The sequence below is a fragment of the Daucus carota genome, chromosome 2 (assembly GCF_001625215.2).
Source record: "Daucus carota subsp. sativus chromosome 2, DH1 v3.0, whole genome shotgun sequence".
In the NCBI taxonomy this organism is placed as follows: Eukaryota; Viridiplantae; Streptophyta; class Magnoliopsida; order Apiales; family Apiaceae; genus Daucus; species Daucus carota.
This window is the reverse complement of record NC_030382.2, coordinates 24,118,481-24,133,827: the sequence shown is the minus strand read 5'-3', so window position 1 is coordinate 24,133,827 and position 15,347 is coordinate 24,118,481. Positions and strand designations below refer to the sequence as shown.

The window sequence follows — 15,347 nt, the reverse complement described above, 5'->3', positions numbered from 1 at the left end:
ACTTTGAGAAAGAGCTAACTAACAATAAGGGAGAACATCTTCTCATTTGTGTGCTAATAAACAAAGTACAAGCAAGCCTTATATAGGCTGGGAGAGTGTATGTTACATGGAAAATGGAGAGTCAAAGGTTGTAAGTTATAAGTTAGGAATATGAAAGATTGAAAGTTATCTACTAATTATATAACACATCCCCTTAGATGACTCATAAAAACATCATGCCTCATTAAAACCATACTAGGAAAAACCCTGTGGCAATAACCCTAGTGAAGGAAAAAGAGTACATGTGTTACAGGTGTAATAAATAGTGCATCATATCTCCCCCTCATTTTAACATAACTATGAATTTCAACATAGATCTCGAATTTTACGCATCCCGATCTTGTGTACCAACTTGTCGAAGGAAGATGTAGGAAGTGCTTTTGTGAATAAGTCTACTGGATTTTCACATGATCGAATCTGACAAACATCAATTTCACCCCTTTGTTGAATTTCATGGGTAAAAAAGAACTTTGGATCAATATGCTTTGTCCTATCACCTTTAATATAACTTTCTCGAGTCTGAGTGATGCATACTTCATTATCCTAAAATAAAATAGTAGGACTTCCTTTATTGACTAAAAGACCACATGATTCTCGAATCTGATGGAGCAAAGACCTTAGCCACACGCATTCCCAGCTAGCTTCATGTAGTGCCAATAATTCAGCATGATTCGAAGAAGTTGTTGCAAGGGTCTGCTTTGTAGACCGCCAAGATATTGCGGTATCACCATATGTGAATACATAACCTGTTTGTGATCTTCCTTTGTGTGGATCAGACCGATATCCTGCATCTGCATAACCAACTAATTCCACATTTTAGTTTTTAGAGTAAATAAATCCATATCTATTGTTCCTCGAAGATATCTAAATATTTGTTTCACACCAGTCCAATGTCTTCGAGTTGGAGTAGAACTATGTCTTGCCAAAAGATTAATAGAAAATGAAATATCAGGACATGTACAATTGGCAAGATACATTAGTACACCAATTGCACTAAGATATGGTACTTCAGGACCAAGAAGTTCTTCCCCCTTTTCTTTTGGGCGGAATAAATCCCTATATTTTTCTAATGATCGTACAACCATGGGTGGACTCACAGGATATGCCTTATCCATAATAAACCGTTTGAGAATCTTTTCAATATATGAAGACTGGTGGACAAAGATTCCTTTGATAAATGGTCAACTTGAAAACCAAGGCAAAGTTTTTTTTACCCAAGTCCTTCATTTCAAACTATCTTTTCAAATATCCAATCATTTCATGAACTTCATCTGGGGTTCCAATAATGTTTAAATCGTCAATATATACTGTAATGATAGTAAATCCTAATTTTGTCCTTTTAATAAAAACACACGGGCATATTACATTATTGAAATATACATCTTTCAAAAGATATTCACTGAGAGGATTGTTTCACATACGACCTGACTATTTCAATCTGTATAATGATCTCTGTAATTTAATTGAGTAAATCTCCCGGGGTCTTGAACTATATGCTTCAGGCACTTTTAATCCATCAAGATTTTCATGTAAATGTCACAATCGAGTGATCCATGTAAGTAGGCAGTTACAACATCCATTAAATTCATAAGGAGCCTTTTTAGACTTGATAAACTTATTAAAAATCTAAATGTTGTTGCATCCATTATCGGGGAATAAGTTTCTTCATAATCGATTCCTGGTCTTTGTGAGAAGCCTTGAGCAACAAGGCGTGCCTTGTATCTCACGATTTTATTTTTCTCATTTCTTTTACGCACAAATACCCATCTATATCCGACGGGTTTTATACCTCCAGGTGTTTGGACAATATGTCCAAAAATTTGGCTTTTTTTAAGTGATTTCAGTTCTGCTTCAATAGCTTCTTTCCATTTTGGCCAATCATTTCTTCTTTTACATTCATAGATCGATCTAGGCTCATGATCCCTGATTTCCTCAGAAATGTCAAGTGCAGCTGTATATGCAAATATATCTTCCATGACAATTTCTAATCCGTTCCACCTCTTTCCTGAAATGACATAATTTATCGAGATCTCTTCATTGTCAACAATTTCAGGTGTTTGATCATCCTTGGAAGACGTCTCTTCAGTGATCAATTCTAAGATTTCTTTTGATGTACCAACTTTCTTTTCAAGTTTCCTGGTTTTTTTTTTGGAGTTTTATCCTTGGATCCAATAGGTCTACCACACTTCTGGCGTGATTTAGACTCATTCGCTAGCATGATTTTATTATATTTGTCATGGAAGTTTTATCTTACAAGGAACATTAACAGCTGGTATATGTGAATTTATCACATTCTTGACATCAGTAAATGAATCAGACGATCTATTTGCGACATCTTGAAGGTGGATAATCTTTTGAACTTCAAGTTCATATTGATTTATACGAGGATCATAATGAGATAGGGATACTGCATTCTTCAAAATTTCTTGCTTTTAATTTTCAAATTTTGTCTTATCTCCCCATAATGCAGGAAAACGTCTAGGGGTGAGCAAAAAAGCCGAATAAATCCGAAACCGAAACCGGAAAAAACCGTTAAAAATCGAACCGAAACGAAAACCGCAAACTTAAAAACCAAAGCCGAAACCGATTTTGTCGTTCCAGTTATAGCTAGGAACCGATCCTAAAAAACCTGAACCAATCCGATTTTTAAAATAAATATTATATATATATATATATATATATATATATATATATATATATTATATAAAGACTTAAATACTAGTAAGAACTATTTCTTATTTCTTTAAATATGAGGATATACCTACATAGTCATTAAATGGCTGGAAGTTTACACTGGTGATTGGTAGACTACAATTGATCACTTATATAGTTATAGTTTCTGCTGTATAAATGACAAGTTCAACTACTCAGCAAGATTCAATTATATTTCATGTGTGACTTGATACTTAGACATAGTATTATGCAGATTTATGGTTTAGATTATGCTTTCATTTTATTTAAACTTTGGGTGGATGTATAATTTTCGTTATATTTGGATTATTCATGTATGATAATTCTTTTCTTTTTTCACGCGGTTTTTTAACCGAAACCGAACCGATAGAAACCGAATCCGAGATTTTAAAATCGAAACCGAAACCGACAATGAGGTTGTGGTTGAGGTTTTTGATTTTTAAAGCTGAGGACATGCGGTTCCGGGTGCGGTTTTATCCAAAACCCGCACCGAAACCGCATCTGCTCTCCCTTAGGAAAAACTGCCTCATCAAATTGACAATCGGCAAATATTGCCGTGAATAAATCACTAGTCCTGGGCTCCAAATATTTAATAATCAAGGGAGAATCAAATCCAACATATACACCTAATCTTCTTTGGGGTCCCATTTTTGTTTGTAGGGGAGGGGATATTGGAACATAAACCGCACACCCAAAAAATTTCAAGTAGGAGATATTTGGTTCTTGACCATTTACCAGTTGCATTGGGGAATATTTATAATAAGAAGTCAGTCTGAACAGGACTAAAGAAGCCGCATGTAATATTGCATGACCCTAGGCAGTAGTTCATAAATTTGTTCACATAAGTAATGGTCTCGCAATTAGTTGTAGCCTTTTAATGAAAGACTCAACAAGACTATTTTGAGTGTGTGTGTGGGCAACAGAATGCTCCACTTCAGTCCCAATCAACATACAATAATCTTTAAAATATTGGGATGTAAATTATCCTGAATTGTCCAATCTTATTTTCTTTGTATTGTGATCAGGAATTTGTGCCCGTAATCGGATTATTTGATCAAGGAGTCGTGCAAAAGCAACATTACGAGTGGACAATAAACTAACATGTGACCATCATGTTGATGCATCAATGAGTACCATAAAGTACTGAAACGGCCCACTAATGGGGTAATTGGTCCACATACATATCCTTGAATTCGCTCCAAAAATTTTGGGCATTCGATTGCAACTTTCATAGGAGATGGGATTTTTTATTAATTTTCCTTGAAAACAAGCAACACATGAAAAATCTTTGGACAATGGAACAATTTTGTCTTTGAGTGGATGTCCATTTGAATTTTCAATAATTCTTCGCATCATTGTTGAACCCAGATGGCCTAAACGATCTTGCCATATAATAAAATTGCTCGGGTCAACAAACTTTTTGTTAATAGTCATATGTTATTCAACTGGATTTATGAAAGTATAATAAAATTCATAATTATATGATGGGAGTTTTTCTATCACATGTTTACTCCCTCAGACTATAGTCGTGATAAATAAATATTCATTATCACATTCATTTTTTGTCTCAACATGATAGCCATTGTGGCGTATTTCTTTTAAAGCTCAAAAGATTTCTTTTTGATCGGGTTGAAAATATTGCATTTTCAATCAATAAACATGTACCATTATGTAGCATTGTATTTGCTCTTCCGGAGCCTTCAATTATATCTGATGCACCCGATATTGTATTGACATTAGCTTTGGCTAATGTTAGATGCGAAAAATACGCTTATTTTGAAAATTATATGTGTTGTTGCACTATCCGTCAAACAAAATAATTCTTCATCTTTCATGTCACATAATGAGAGGCTATCAGCCATATTTCTTCAAAAGAAAATTTATAAATATTTTAGAAAATATAATATTTGAAATAATGTAAACATAAGGAGATCTCAATATATACTTAAGAAATCAATTCAGAGTTCGAACAAAAATATTTAAATATTAAATAAGCAATGCAAGTCTTTTAGATATATGACTTAATCATATCCACGTCCAAAAGTCTTATTATTTATTTTCATAATCATGAGTAGACACAACATTAACTTTAAGGAATGGTGTTGAACTATTCGGACGTGCTTGTTGTAGTGAAATTATGTAAAGTTCATTCTTAGGGAAGAATTGAATACAATATCAAATCAAGTATATTACTCCTTTCTATTTAGAAGTTGAGAGAAAAGTTGTGGGTTTTTTACTATCAACTAAATTAAACTAATGAGCAAGTAAAAGGATAAATTAACGATGGTAAAAAGCAATCCAAGAATTAGGTTTCTTTGCTAGCTACAATGAATGTCAATCAGTCGTGATATGCAAGTCTCTACTCTGCTAAAAACAATCCTTCTATTGATTATAATGTTCTTTCCCAAGATACAAAATAATACCTATAATTTAACCTTGAAGTCACTCCCATGATCAATCAAAACCAAATTATAAGCTATCACGAACCAAGGATTTTCTGTTTCACAACTCGCCTAATAATCTCCCGATTAATTAATTGAGTTATGTCTGTCATATCATGTACAAGAAATATAAATCCTCTCCCGATTCATTATAAATCCTACAAATACAATTACAGGTTCGCGACTCCTATAACTGTGTTAAGCGCTCAATGACAGATTAACATACATAGAGAAATCACAATATTAGATCAAACAAACATATTAATCCAACAATTACTCCCCAATCCTCGGATTAGAGGATTAGTTACCCATAACAATTAAATAAAACAAGAATATATATATTACTGAAATCATGTCACAAAAGTACAAGAGTAAATAAAATACAACTTGACGAAATCTCTCGAACTTGGACTGAATCCCTTCAATCTTTACTCAAGTTATCTCCCAAAGCTTTCTCTACCTCTATCTCTCCATACACACAATATTCAATCTCCCCCTAATAATACCAACCCTAATAATAATAGTGTTTCTAATGGTTTCCTTGAAAAACAAATATAATTTCCTAAAACAAGTTGGATTCTGAAAAGAATTTTAAAGGCTGATTTTCAGGCCTGATTCTAGGCTGATCCATTTGTCTTTAGATATCAGGACCACTTTAAACTTGTAGAAAATTCCGGTATTTTCGCGTGAGCTGTTGAATCGCCCAATTCTGACGTCCTGAGCTCAAGTTATGGCCCAAACAAGATTTGTTGTGTAGTTAGCCCGTAAAATCCGAATTTTCACCTAATTAAGCGCAATTAAGATTGATTTAATCCAACTTTAGGAATATTTATTTTCCTGCCATTAAACACTTAAAATCAATTATTAATAACCCGATTATTTACAAGATACTAAAATTATGGGAATAAAATAATATAAAAGCATATATAAATATATGCTCTATCAAATATCCCCACACTTAGTGTTTTGCACGTCCTCGGGCAAACAAAACAACAAAACCTAATTCCTAATAATTATATACTACTTCCGTAGGTGATCACGGTTGCATTTGGCATATGCAGCAAGCCCTTTAAACCCCTAGGCAGCCCTAGTGGACGAGTGAGGTCTTGTGAGGGCCTATAGCGAATGTACCCACAAAATTCTTTTTTTTCTCTGCCTTGTCTCAACAATGCAACTAACATGAATGCAAACTAAATGAATATGCATAGATTCCAATCATGAAAGTGTCAACCTTGTCAACATATAATCCTCAGAATTTGCAACAATCAAGGAATTCATCTAGCTCACATATTAGTCATGCAACTCTTCCACTGCAAGTACGGAGTGCATCGTGTGTGATCAACATGCTCTCTAGTGAAACAAAATAGAGACCAACAAACTTCAACAGAATCTTAACCATGAGTCGTTAATCAGAATAATGCTTACACACTTCGTTACATTAGAGTCAAATACAGCTTAGGGTCAGCAAGGAACTTCCATGCCTCTCATATATATGTTGTTTTTTTTTAATATCTAGGATTTGGTGTGTACATGCTCGGTTCAAGGTCGGGACGCTTCTCAGGGTAAGTGAGTTACGACCACCATAACACTTCACCAACCAAATTGTTCACATATGCGATATAGGTGGCTTATTTGACTGTGCAATGGTTGAGATCCCTAAAGATTTATGCACTAATACTCATTTACCGAGTGTTGGGTCAGTAATCCCAAACCATGAAAGGCTTTAGGTTACTAGGCACAAAGTCCCCTCAGACTTAATTACTCGATTATCAATGAGCCCAACCTAGTCAATTATACCACCATTTTTTTTGTGAACTTTATTGCTTATACATGTATCTATTCTTTTGTTTTTTTTTCTCTTTTTTTAGAAAGGCATGTTTACCGCAAAGCTCCCCCTCGCTTAAGAATTACAGACTCTGAGCTCAAAAGAGAATAGTCAAAATTCTACGCCCGACTCATAGCCAAAACTCAAGAATTAAGTCAGCCTAAATCTCGTCTCTAGAACATTTATAGTGTAAATACAAGTTCCGCACAAGCAATATTCAAGCATACAAGACATCATATGATCAAGATTACTAGCCAAGAAATTATGCAAATAAACTCATCATAGGAAATTGACTTGGTCGACAAACTTTCATGGAATTATGAAAATGCAAACTATAAAAAAATTAATAAAAATAAAAATTTACTAAAAAAAATGCATGCCAAATTAAATAACTATATGCTCTAATTTAAATGCAACTATCATGACTATCCTAAATTTAAGACAAGGTAATATGCAATTTTTCTATTTTTTATATATAATATTATTATTCGTGAGAACACATCCCCACACTGGAACGGGTCAATGTCCCCAACGACACAAGAATTACTCTAAAAGGCTAAGAAAGAAAACTCCCCTCAAAATCAAGGTGTATGGTGTGGAAGGTGCCTCTGCATATAGGAAAACATGTCTCCCATTTGTTTCTCCATCTTCTCCATTTGTCTCTGCAACACTGCAACTTGGTCCTTGAGAGTATTTTTTTTTATCAGGCTCTATATCATGATCATCCCTCCGTATTGAACCACGCTTGTGATCCACTTTACGCAGCCCTAAGAGTTTATGTCGAAGCAATAAGTGCATACCAATCAAGTAATCGACATTGATAGTAGTGGGCCATCCTTCTACTACCAGTAAATTGGTGGTAGTGCGATTAAATACACCCAACCTCTCAGCAATCCTGGTTACGAAACCTCCTAGCACAATATCACCTGTAGCTCGCTTGGCTTGATACAAAAATCTGCTAATTAACAAGTTTGTCCAATCCACTAGTTGTCCAGCATAAACATGATATAGCAGAGCCAACTCACCCATTTGAATCTTGTTATTACTCTCTGCACGACCATATATAGTGTAGGACATGAGGCGGGCAAAATAGCGATACAAACAACTTACAATTTCTGAAGCTGAAGCCGATTGAGATTTATAACTTGCATTCTTTTGCAAGCTAGTGAGTGCATGCCAGAATGGAGTAGCATATCCTTCGGGCAACTGCTGCGACTCATCCAATTGCCAACCAAACATATCAGCCAAAGCAGATTTTGTGATTTCATGTTGCACATTAGCTATCCGGAATGACAATGTATCATCATTAATAACAGTGAAGGAACTCAAAAATTCATATGTAAGTTTCGCCTAGGAAGGATCATCCATACTCATGAGATCACTCCAACCACTATCTGTCAACGCTTTTATGAGTTCATGGTGTATTCCCAACACTTCCAAAGGATGAATCAACATATTTATTTGGTAACAAATAATATTATAAAATATACAATTTACAAGTAAGTAAGTAAACAAATAATATTATTTTATTTGTTTTTAGAAAAATAATAATCAATACAAAATATTCATATATATATATATAATTAATTAATTCTTTTTAAAGAATAATTATATAATATATATATAATACAAATATATAATAATAATAATAATAGAACCTAATATTACAAAAGGAAAAAAAAGGAAAAAAAAACTAAAATAAATATACAATATATAAGACACAAATATATATTATGTGACCAAAAAGAAAAAAAAACAACATGATTGCACGAAAAGACATAGAAGCTTAAAACCGTGGGTTCTATTTATGAAATTGGCGGGGCTGGTCACATGAGTACTCTCCTTCCCAGAAATTCAATACCGCGGGTCTTATATTCTTGATCGACCAATCTCATCAACTGTCTCTATGCGCCTGCTCTGTTTTTGTTCTTTTTTTAACAGCCTGCTCTATTCTTTTGCAAAAATAACAACAATTTACAACTATCTTGCTGTAGTCCATCCTAACAAAAGCTTACAAACATTTTGAGTTGCCTCTCAAAAAGCGTTGTCTTTAACGTCATTTAGCTTGAACCTCTGACCATTCACCTTAAAAATTTCAGACTCCTCTCTAGTAATTGCCACAGTACCATATGGATACACTTTAACAATTTCAAACGGTCCAGACATCGTGACTTGAGTTTTCCAGGAAAAAGTTTAAGTCTCGAATTAAACAAAAGAACCTTCTGTCCAACTTCAAAATCTTTCATCTGAATATGCTTGTCATGTCACAATTTGGTCTTTTCCTTATAACTTGCAGCACTTTCATAGGATTGGAGTCTTAATTCATCGAGTTCACTGAGTTGCAGCAACCTGTTTTGTCCCGCATCTTTTAGCTCCATGTTCAAGAATCTTGTTGCCCAATATGCTTTATGCTCCAATTCTACAGGTAAATGACAAGCTTTTCCAAAAATCAACCTATAAGGGGATATTCCAATAGGTGTCTTGAAAGCTGTATGGTAGGCCCATAAAGCATCATCCAGCTTTCTTGACCAATCCTTTCTAGAACTCGTCACTGTCTTCTCGAGAATTTGCTTTAGCTCTCGATTTGAAATCTCCACTTGCCCACTCGTTTGAGGGTGATAAGGTGTAGCAACTTTTTGAGTCACACCATACTTTTTTAAAGGATCTTCAATCAGATTATTGCAAATGTGGGACCCTCCATCATTGATAATAGCACGAAGAACTCCAAATCATGTAAAAACATGCTTATGTAGAAACTTTTTCAGCACTCTAGTATCATTTGTCGGACTGGCAATTGCTTCCACCCATTTTGAGACATAATCAACTCCCACCAGAATATACTTATTCCTGTAGGAGGACGGAAAGGGACCTATGAAATCTATCCCCCATATATCAAAAAGCTCAACCTCAAGAATAGGTTGTAGAGGCATCTCATTCCGTCTCAATATGTTTCCCGTCCTTTGAAGTCTATCACACGTGGAAACAAAATTTCTCGCGTCTTGATACATTGAAGGCCAATAGAATCCTGATTGCCAGATTTTTGCCACTGTTTTTATGCTACTATTGTGCCCACCACACTCCAAAGCATGACAATGCTTAAGGATATTAGGAATCTCGTCGTGACGAACACATCTTCTCATAATCTCATCAGCACATTCTTTATAGAGCAGAGGTTCTTCCCAGAAGTAATATTTCACATTAAAAAGAAATTTCTTCTTTTTTTGATACGTCAGATCAGATGGCACCAAACCTCAAACAATGTAATTGAAAAAATCCGCATACCATGGTGTAGACATAGAGACAACCAAAAGTGCTTCTTCCGGAAATAGTTCATTAATAGGCATATTATCACCTACAACTCCATCGCCTTGGTCCAATCTCGAAAGGTGATCAGCTACTAAATTTTCAGAGCCTTTCTTGTCTCGAATTTCCAGATCAAATTCTTGAAGTAAGAGTATCCAACGGATCAGACGAGGTTTGGCATCCTTCCTTGACATCAAATAACGAATTGCAGCATGATCCGTATAAACAATCACTTTAGATCCCACAAGATACGATCTAAACTTGTCGAAAGCAAAAACCACAGCAAGGAGCTCTTTTTCAGTGGTAGCATAATTTACTTGTGACTCATCAAGTGTCTTGCTCGCATAATAAATCACATGCATGCGCTTGTCCTTCTTCTGTCCCAAAACAGCACCAACTGCATAGTCACTAGCATCACACATATGCTCAAAAGGTAAGCTTCAATCAGGGGCTGACATTATCGGTGCAGAAGTAAGCTCCTTCTTCAACCTGTTAAAAGCCACAAGACAACTCTAATCAAAATCAAATATGCTATCCTTTTCAAGTAAATTACAGATAGGACGAGAAAGTTTAGAAAAAATCCTTGATAAAACGACGGTAAAAACCGGCATGTCCAAGAAAACTTCAAATCCCCTTCACAGAAGAAGGTGGTGGTAACTTCTCAATCACTTCGATTTTGGCCCTGTCCACCTCAATGCCCTTACTCGAAATCTTATTCCCAAGCACAATGCCTTCTTTTACCATGAAGTGGCACTTCTCCTAATTAAGAACAAGGTTAGTCTCTTCACATCTCTGCAACACTTGAGAAAGATTAGTCAAACAAGTATCAAAGGAAGAACCATATACAGTGAAGCCATCCATGAAGACTTCCATGGTTTTTCCTATAAAATAAGAGAATATAGCCGTCATAAGTCGTTGAAACGTAGACGGACTATTACACAAACCAAAGGGTAGTCTACGATAAGCAAATGTGCCATACGGACAAGTAAAGGTTGTCTTTTCTTTGGTCCTCAGGAGCAATAGGAATCTGAAAATATCCTGAGAAACCATCTAGAAAATTATAATACTCATTACCCGCAAGTCTTTCTAACATTTGATCAAATGGGAGGGGAAAGTGATCCTTACGAGTAGCATTATTTAATTTCCCATAATCAATATAGACTCTCCAACCTGTTACAGTTCTCATGGGAATTAATTCATTCTTTTCATTTAGCACAACAGTCATCCCACCCTTCTTAGGCACAACATGAATAGGACTAACCCATTTACTATGTGGAACAGAATATATAATACCCGCATCTAACAACTTAGTTATCTCCTTTTTTTACCATATCTTCCAAGTTAGGATTTAATCTTCTTTGTCCTTCAATCACTGGTTTATGATTATCTTCTAAGTCAATCCTATGCATGCAAAGAGCGGGGTTAGTTCGCTTGATATCCTGAATTGTCCAACCTATTGATGATTTAAATTTCTTAAGCACATTTAACAATTTTTCAAGTTCATCATCATTATGTAAAGAAGATACGACCACATGATATGTCTCATTATCACCAAGAAAAGCATATTTTAGATTAGAAGGAAGATGTTTAAGTTCTACCTGAGGTGCCTCTGAAATTCAAAATGCCATCTCAATCATTGGCATACCTGATTTTTGCACGTCTAATGTAAGTTTGTCCTCACCTTCTTTTTCAGTTGGATCTTGTTTATCTTCCAAGTCTACATCACCATTCTTCACAATCTCATCAACTATGTCAACATTGAAACATGTAGCATCAATTGAAGGCATCTTCAGTGCTTTGTTGAGATCGAACTCAACCTTTTCATCGCCAACATTCACTGTGAGTTTCCCAGCTTTGACATCGATTGTGGTTCCAGCAGTAGCCAAAAATAGCCTTCCCAAGATTATGGGCATCTCCACATCTTCATCCATCTCCAACACCACAAAATCACAAGGGATAAAGAATTTATCCACCTTGACAAGTAAATCCTCTATGACTCCCAAAGGATGCTTGATTGTAAGATCTGCCAACTGAAGTGAGATTCTTGTCTTCTTTAGCTCTCCAAGACCAAGCCTCTTGCAAATGGAGTATGGCATCAAACTTACACTAGCCCCCAAATCACATAAGGCTTTACAATTCTCCATCTTTCCAATAGTGCATGGCAATGAGAAGCTTCCGTGATCTTTTAACTTTTGCGGAATTGATTTTTGAATGACTACACTACACTCCGCATTGAGAGTAATGGTTTCCACATCTTCAATTTTCCGCTTTCTAGACAACATCTCCTTCAAAAATTTGGCATATAATGGCATTTGTGACAAGGCATCAGCAAAAGGAATATTTATATGCAATTGACGAAAGGTTTGCAAGAATTTTTCATATTGTTTCTCCAACTTCTTGTTATGCAGCCTTTGTGGGAAAGGGAGTGGAGGAACGTATGGTTTCACTGGTACCTTTGGTGCAATTTCATCTTCTTTCTGCTCATCATTTTCCTTTTCTGAAATTTCAGCTTCAGATTCAACTAGCTCATCTTTCTTCGAAGGGGCCTTCTCATTACGCTTGACAGCCTCAACTTCAGGTAATTCTCTTCCATTCCTCAAAGTGATAGCCTTGCAGTGCTCATTACCATTCAAATCTGGTTGACTAGGGGGAGATCCTTGCTCACGAACGCCAACCTTATTAGCAATTTGCCCAATTTGAACTTCCAACATCTTTTGTGATGAAGCCATCTGATCAAGCCTTGACTCAACCTTTTCAAATTTGGTCTCCATATTGGCAAAAGCTCCCGTAGTTCCTTCTATCATCTTATTGAGTGCAATTTCCCAATCAACAGGTTCTTTCTTATCCTTTGGAGGAGGTTGAAACTGTTGTTGACTTGGATACTACTGACGTTGTTGAAAAAAGGAGTAACTCCAAATTTTAGTCCAAGGAGTAAAAATATTATTTATAGAGTTTGACACATTACTTTTGATAACTACCACAACCAATTAAAAGGTTATGACTTTTAGTATTTATGATAATATATTTATATTTTATCAATTTTATTTACTATGTATTTTTAATTAGAACAAATAAAATATTAATATAATAAAAAATAAATAGTTAATAAACTTTATAAAATCTAAATATATTATCATAAATACTAGAAGTCATAACATTTTACTTGGTTATGTTAATATTCAAAAATAACGTGTCAAACTCTATAAATAATATTTTTACTCCTTGAACTATAATTTGGAGGTACTTGATTGATATTTATTGTGACGTTAATGATTGAGATGAGACCCTGTTAAGATTAGTGAGCAAAGTGATATATGACCTCCATGTCAGTGACCACTTTGATATTTAACCCCCTTAAAATAAATAAAACGGTAAGAGATAAACAAAGATTAAGTTTTTGTGGGTCAAACTATTGATTTTATGTGTGTGTATCTGTTTCATTTGTTAATAAGTTTCGAAATTTTTAAGAGAGAAAAAAAGGTGCTGCATGATAACTTTTAATTCTTTCTTTTTTTCAATTTTTAACGGATATTATGATAGTGACCTAAATGAAAGTTTTTTTGAGTTTGATGACCCGATTGCAAGTTTGTAGTCAGTTGAGTGACCAAAATGCCACTTCAGCTGACTGTACATACCACCGTGGATTTATTTAAGCCAAGTCACGACGCTTAGTCAGCTTTCTGTCAAATTTTTAACGGAGTGTAACGGACAGTGACCTGAATGAAAATTTTTAAGAGTTTAATGATGTGACTGACAGCTTTTTGAGTTGGATGACCCAATTGCAATTTTCCGGTCAGTTGAATGACCAAAACGCCATTTAACCCATTTTGATACTGCTGACGTGGTTGGAAACCGGGAGGTTGTTGCTTCTGAGCTGCATATGATGGATTAACAGCATGATTGTTGTTGTAGGAAAGATTGTTGTTGGGCCTCTGATTTGGATTGTAATAAGAATTATTCTGAATAGGCCATGATTATCCTCCTTGAATGAAAGCTGCTTCCTCCGGAAATTGTTGTGCATGTGAGTACTGATCAGTACCAGGATCATTATACCCTTCCATTGGAGTAGAAATAACATTGACATTTGACATTTGCCCTTTGTCCACGAACTTCTTGAGTAAGAGCATCCAATTTCAGAGTGAGCAAGTTCATCATCTCAGTGTCTTGTGCTGATTTCACTGAGCTTGTACCACTAGGTGCCCAAGCATAGTTATTTAAGGCAAGTTCCTCGAGAAGTGCCTTAGCTTGATGAATAGGTGCTTTCTTAAAATTACCTCCAGCTGCAACATCCAAACTCAGCCGAATATCATAATTTAAAGCTCCATAGAAAGTACTCAGAACCATCCACTCCTCGTAACCATGATGTGGACACTTTCTCAACAATGCCTTGTATCTCTCCCATGCCTGATACAAGCCTTCACCTGGTTGTGCTTTGAAGGTAAGAATAATTGCTCTCATTTGTTGAGTCTTGTCAGAAGGATAATATTTGGATAAGAACTCAGTAGAAATATTATCCCAAGTAGCTAGAGTAGTATTTGAAAGTTGTTGAAACCATTCTAAAGCTTTTCCCTTTATTGAATAAGGGAAGATATGAAGACAAGTTTGATCAGCAGTAACCCCATTGATTCTGAAAGAACCACACATTTGCACGAAGCGCTCTAGATGTCGGTGTGGATCCTCTCGCTCAATGTCTCCTTCAAAAGCTGAATTGCTCACCATCTGAATAAGACTGGGATTGATGTTATATTGAGTTGCACCAATCGCCAGAATCTTGTACATGCAATTAGCAGGATTAGGAGTCTCATGATCCTGAATGGATGACTCATCAGGAACAATAACATGGAGATTTCTGTTTGCATCATTGTTATCACCCATGCTGGCCTCCTCTTTCTTTTTCCTTGCTTCTTGCCTTCTAACTCGATGTTAGATATAATTGATGATTACTAATGTCCTTAAAGTTTGTTTTAGAACAGGAGTGATCAGAGTTTAAGCTGGAAGCTGATCAGAGTTTGATGAAGCTGATCAGAGTTTAGTAAAGTCTGACCAGA

The 15,347-nt window shown here is 35.4% G+C and overlaps 1 protein-coding gene and 1 pseudogene across 1 annotated transcript; one reads left to right on the top strand and one right to left on the bottom strand.

The window, feature by feature from the left end:
* Positions 1-582: 582 nt before the first annotated feature.
* On the bottom strand, positions 583-1,154 carry LOC135150470 (secreted RxLR effector protein 161-like). The gene is made up of 2 exons (XM_064086780.1): positions 923-1,154; positions 583-830 (listed from the first exon to the last, which is right to left on the bottom strand). Exons 1-2 carry the CDS (start codon positions 1,152-1,154, stop codon positions 583-585), a joined length of 480 nt encoding a protein of 159 aa, XP_063942850.1.
* Positions 1,155-14,653: 13,499 nt separating this feature from the next.
* Positions 14,654-14,768, top strand: LOC135150979 (small nucleolar RNA R71; annotated as a pseudogene).
* The last annotated feature ends 579 nt before the right edge of the window (positions 14,769-15,347 follow it).

Bases quoted from the DNA above. Each gene is read 5' to 3' on its own strand.
- LOC135150470 (XM_064086780.1), bottom strand. From the start codon at position 1,154: ATGGATAAGGCATATCCTGTGAGTCCACCCATGGTTGTACGATCATTA. The intron at 831-922 runs GTGTGAAACAAA...TTGGTTATGCAG, and splicing joins AACTCGAAGACATTGGACTG to ATGCAGGATATCGGTCTGAT.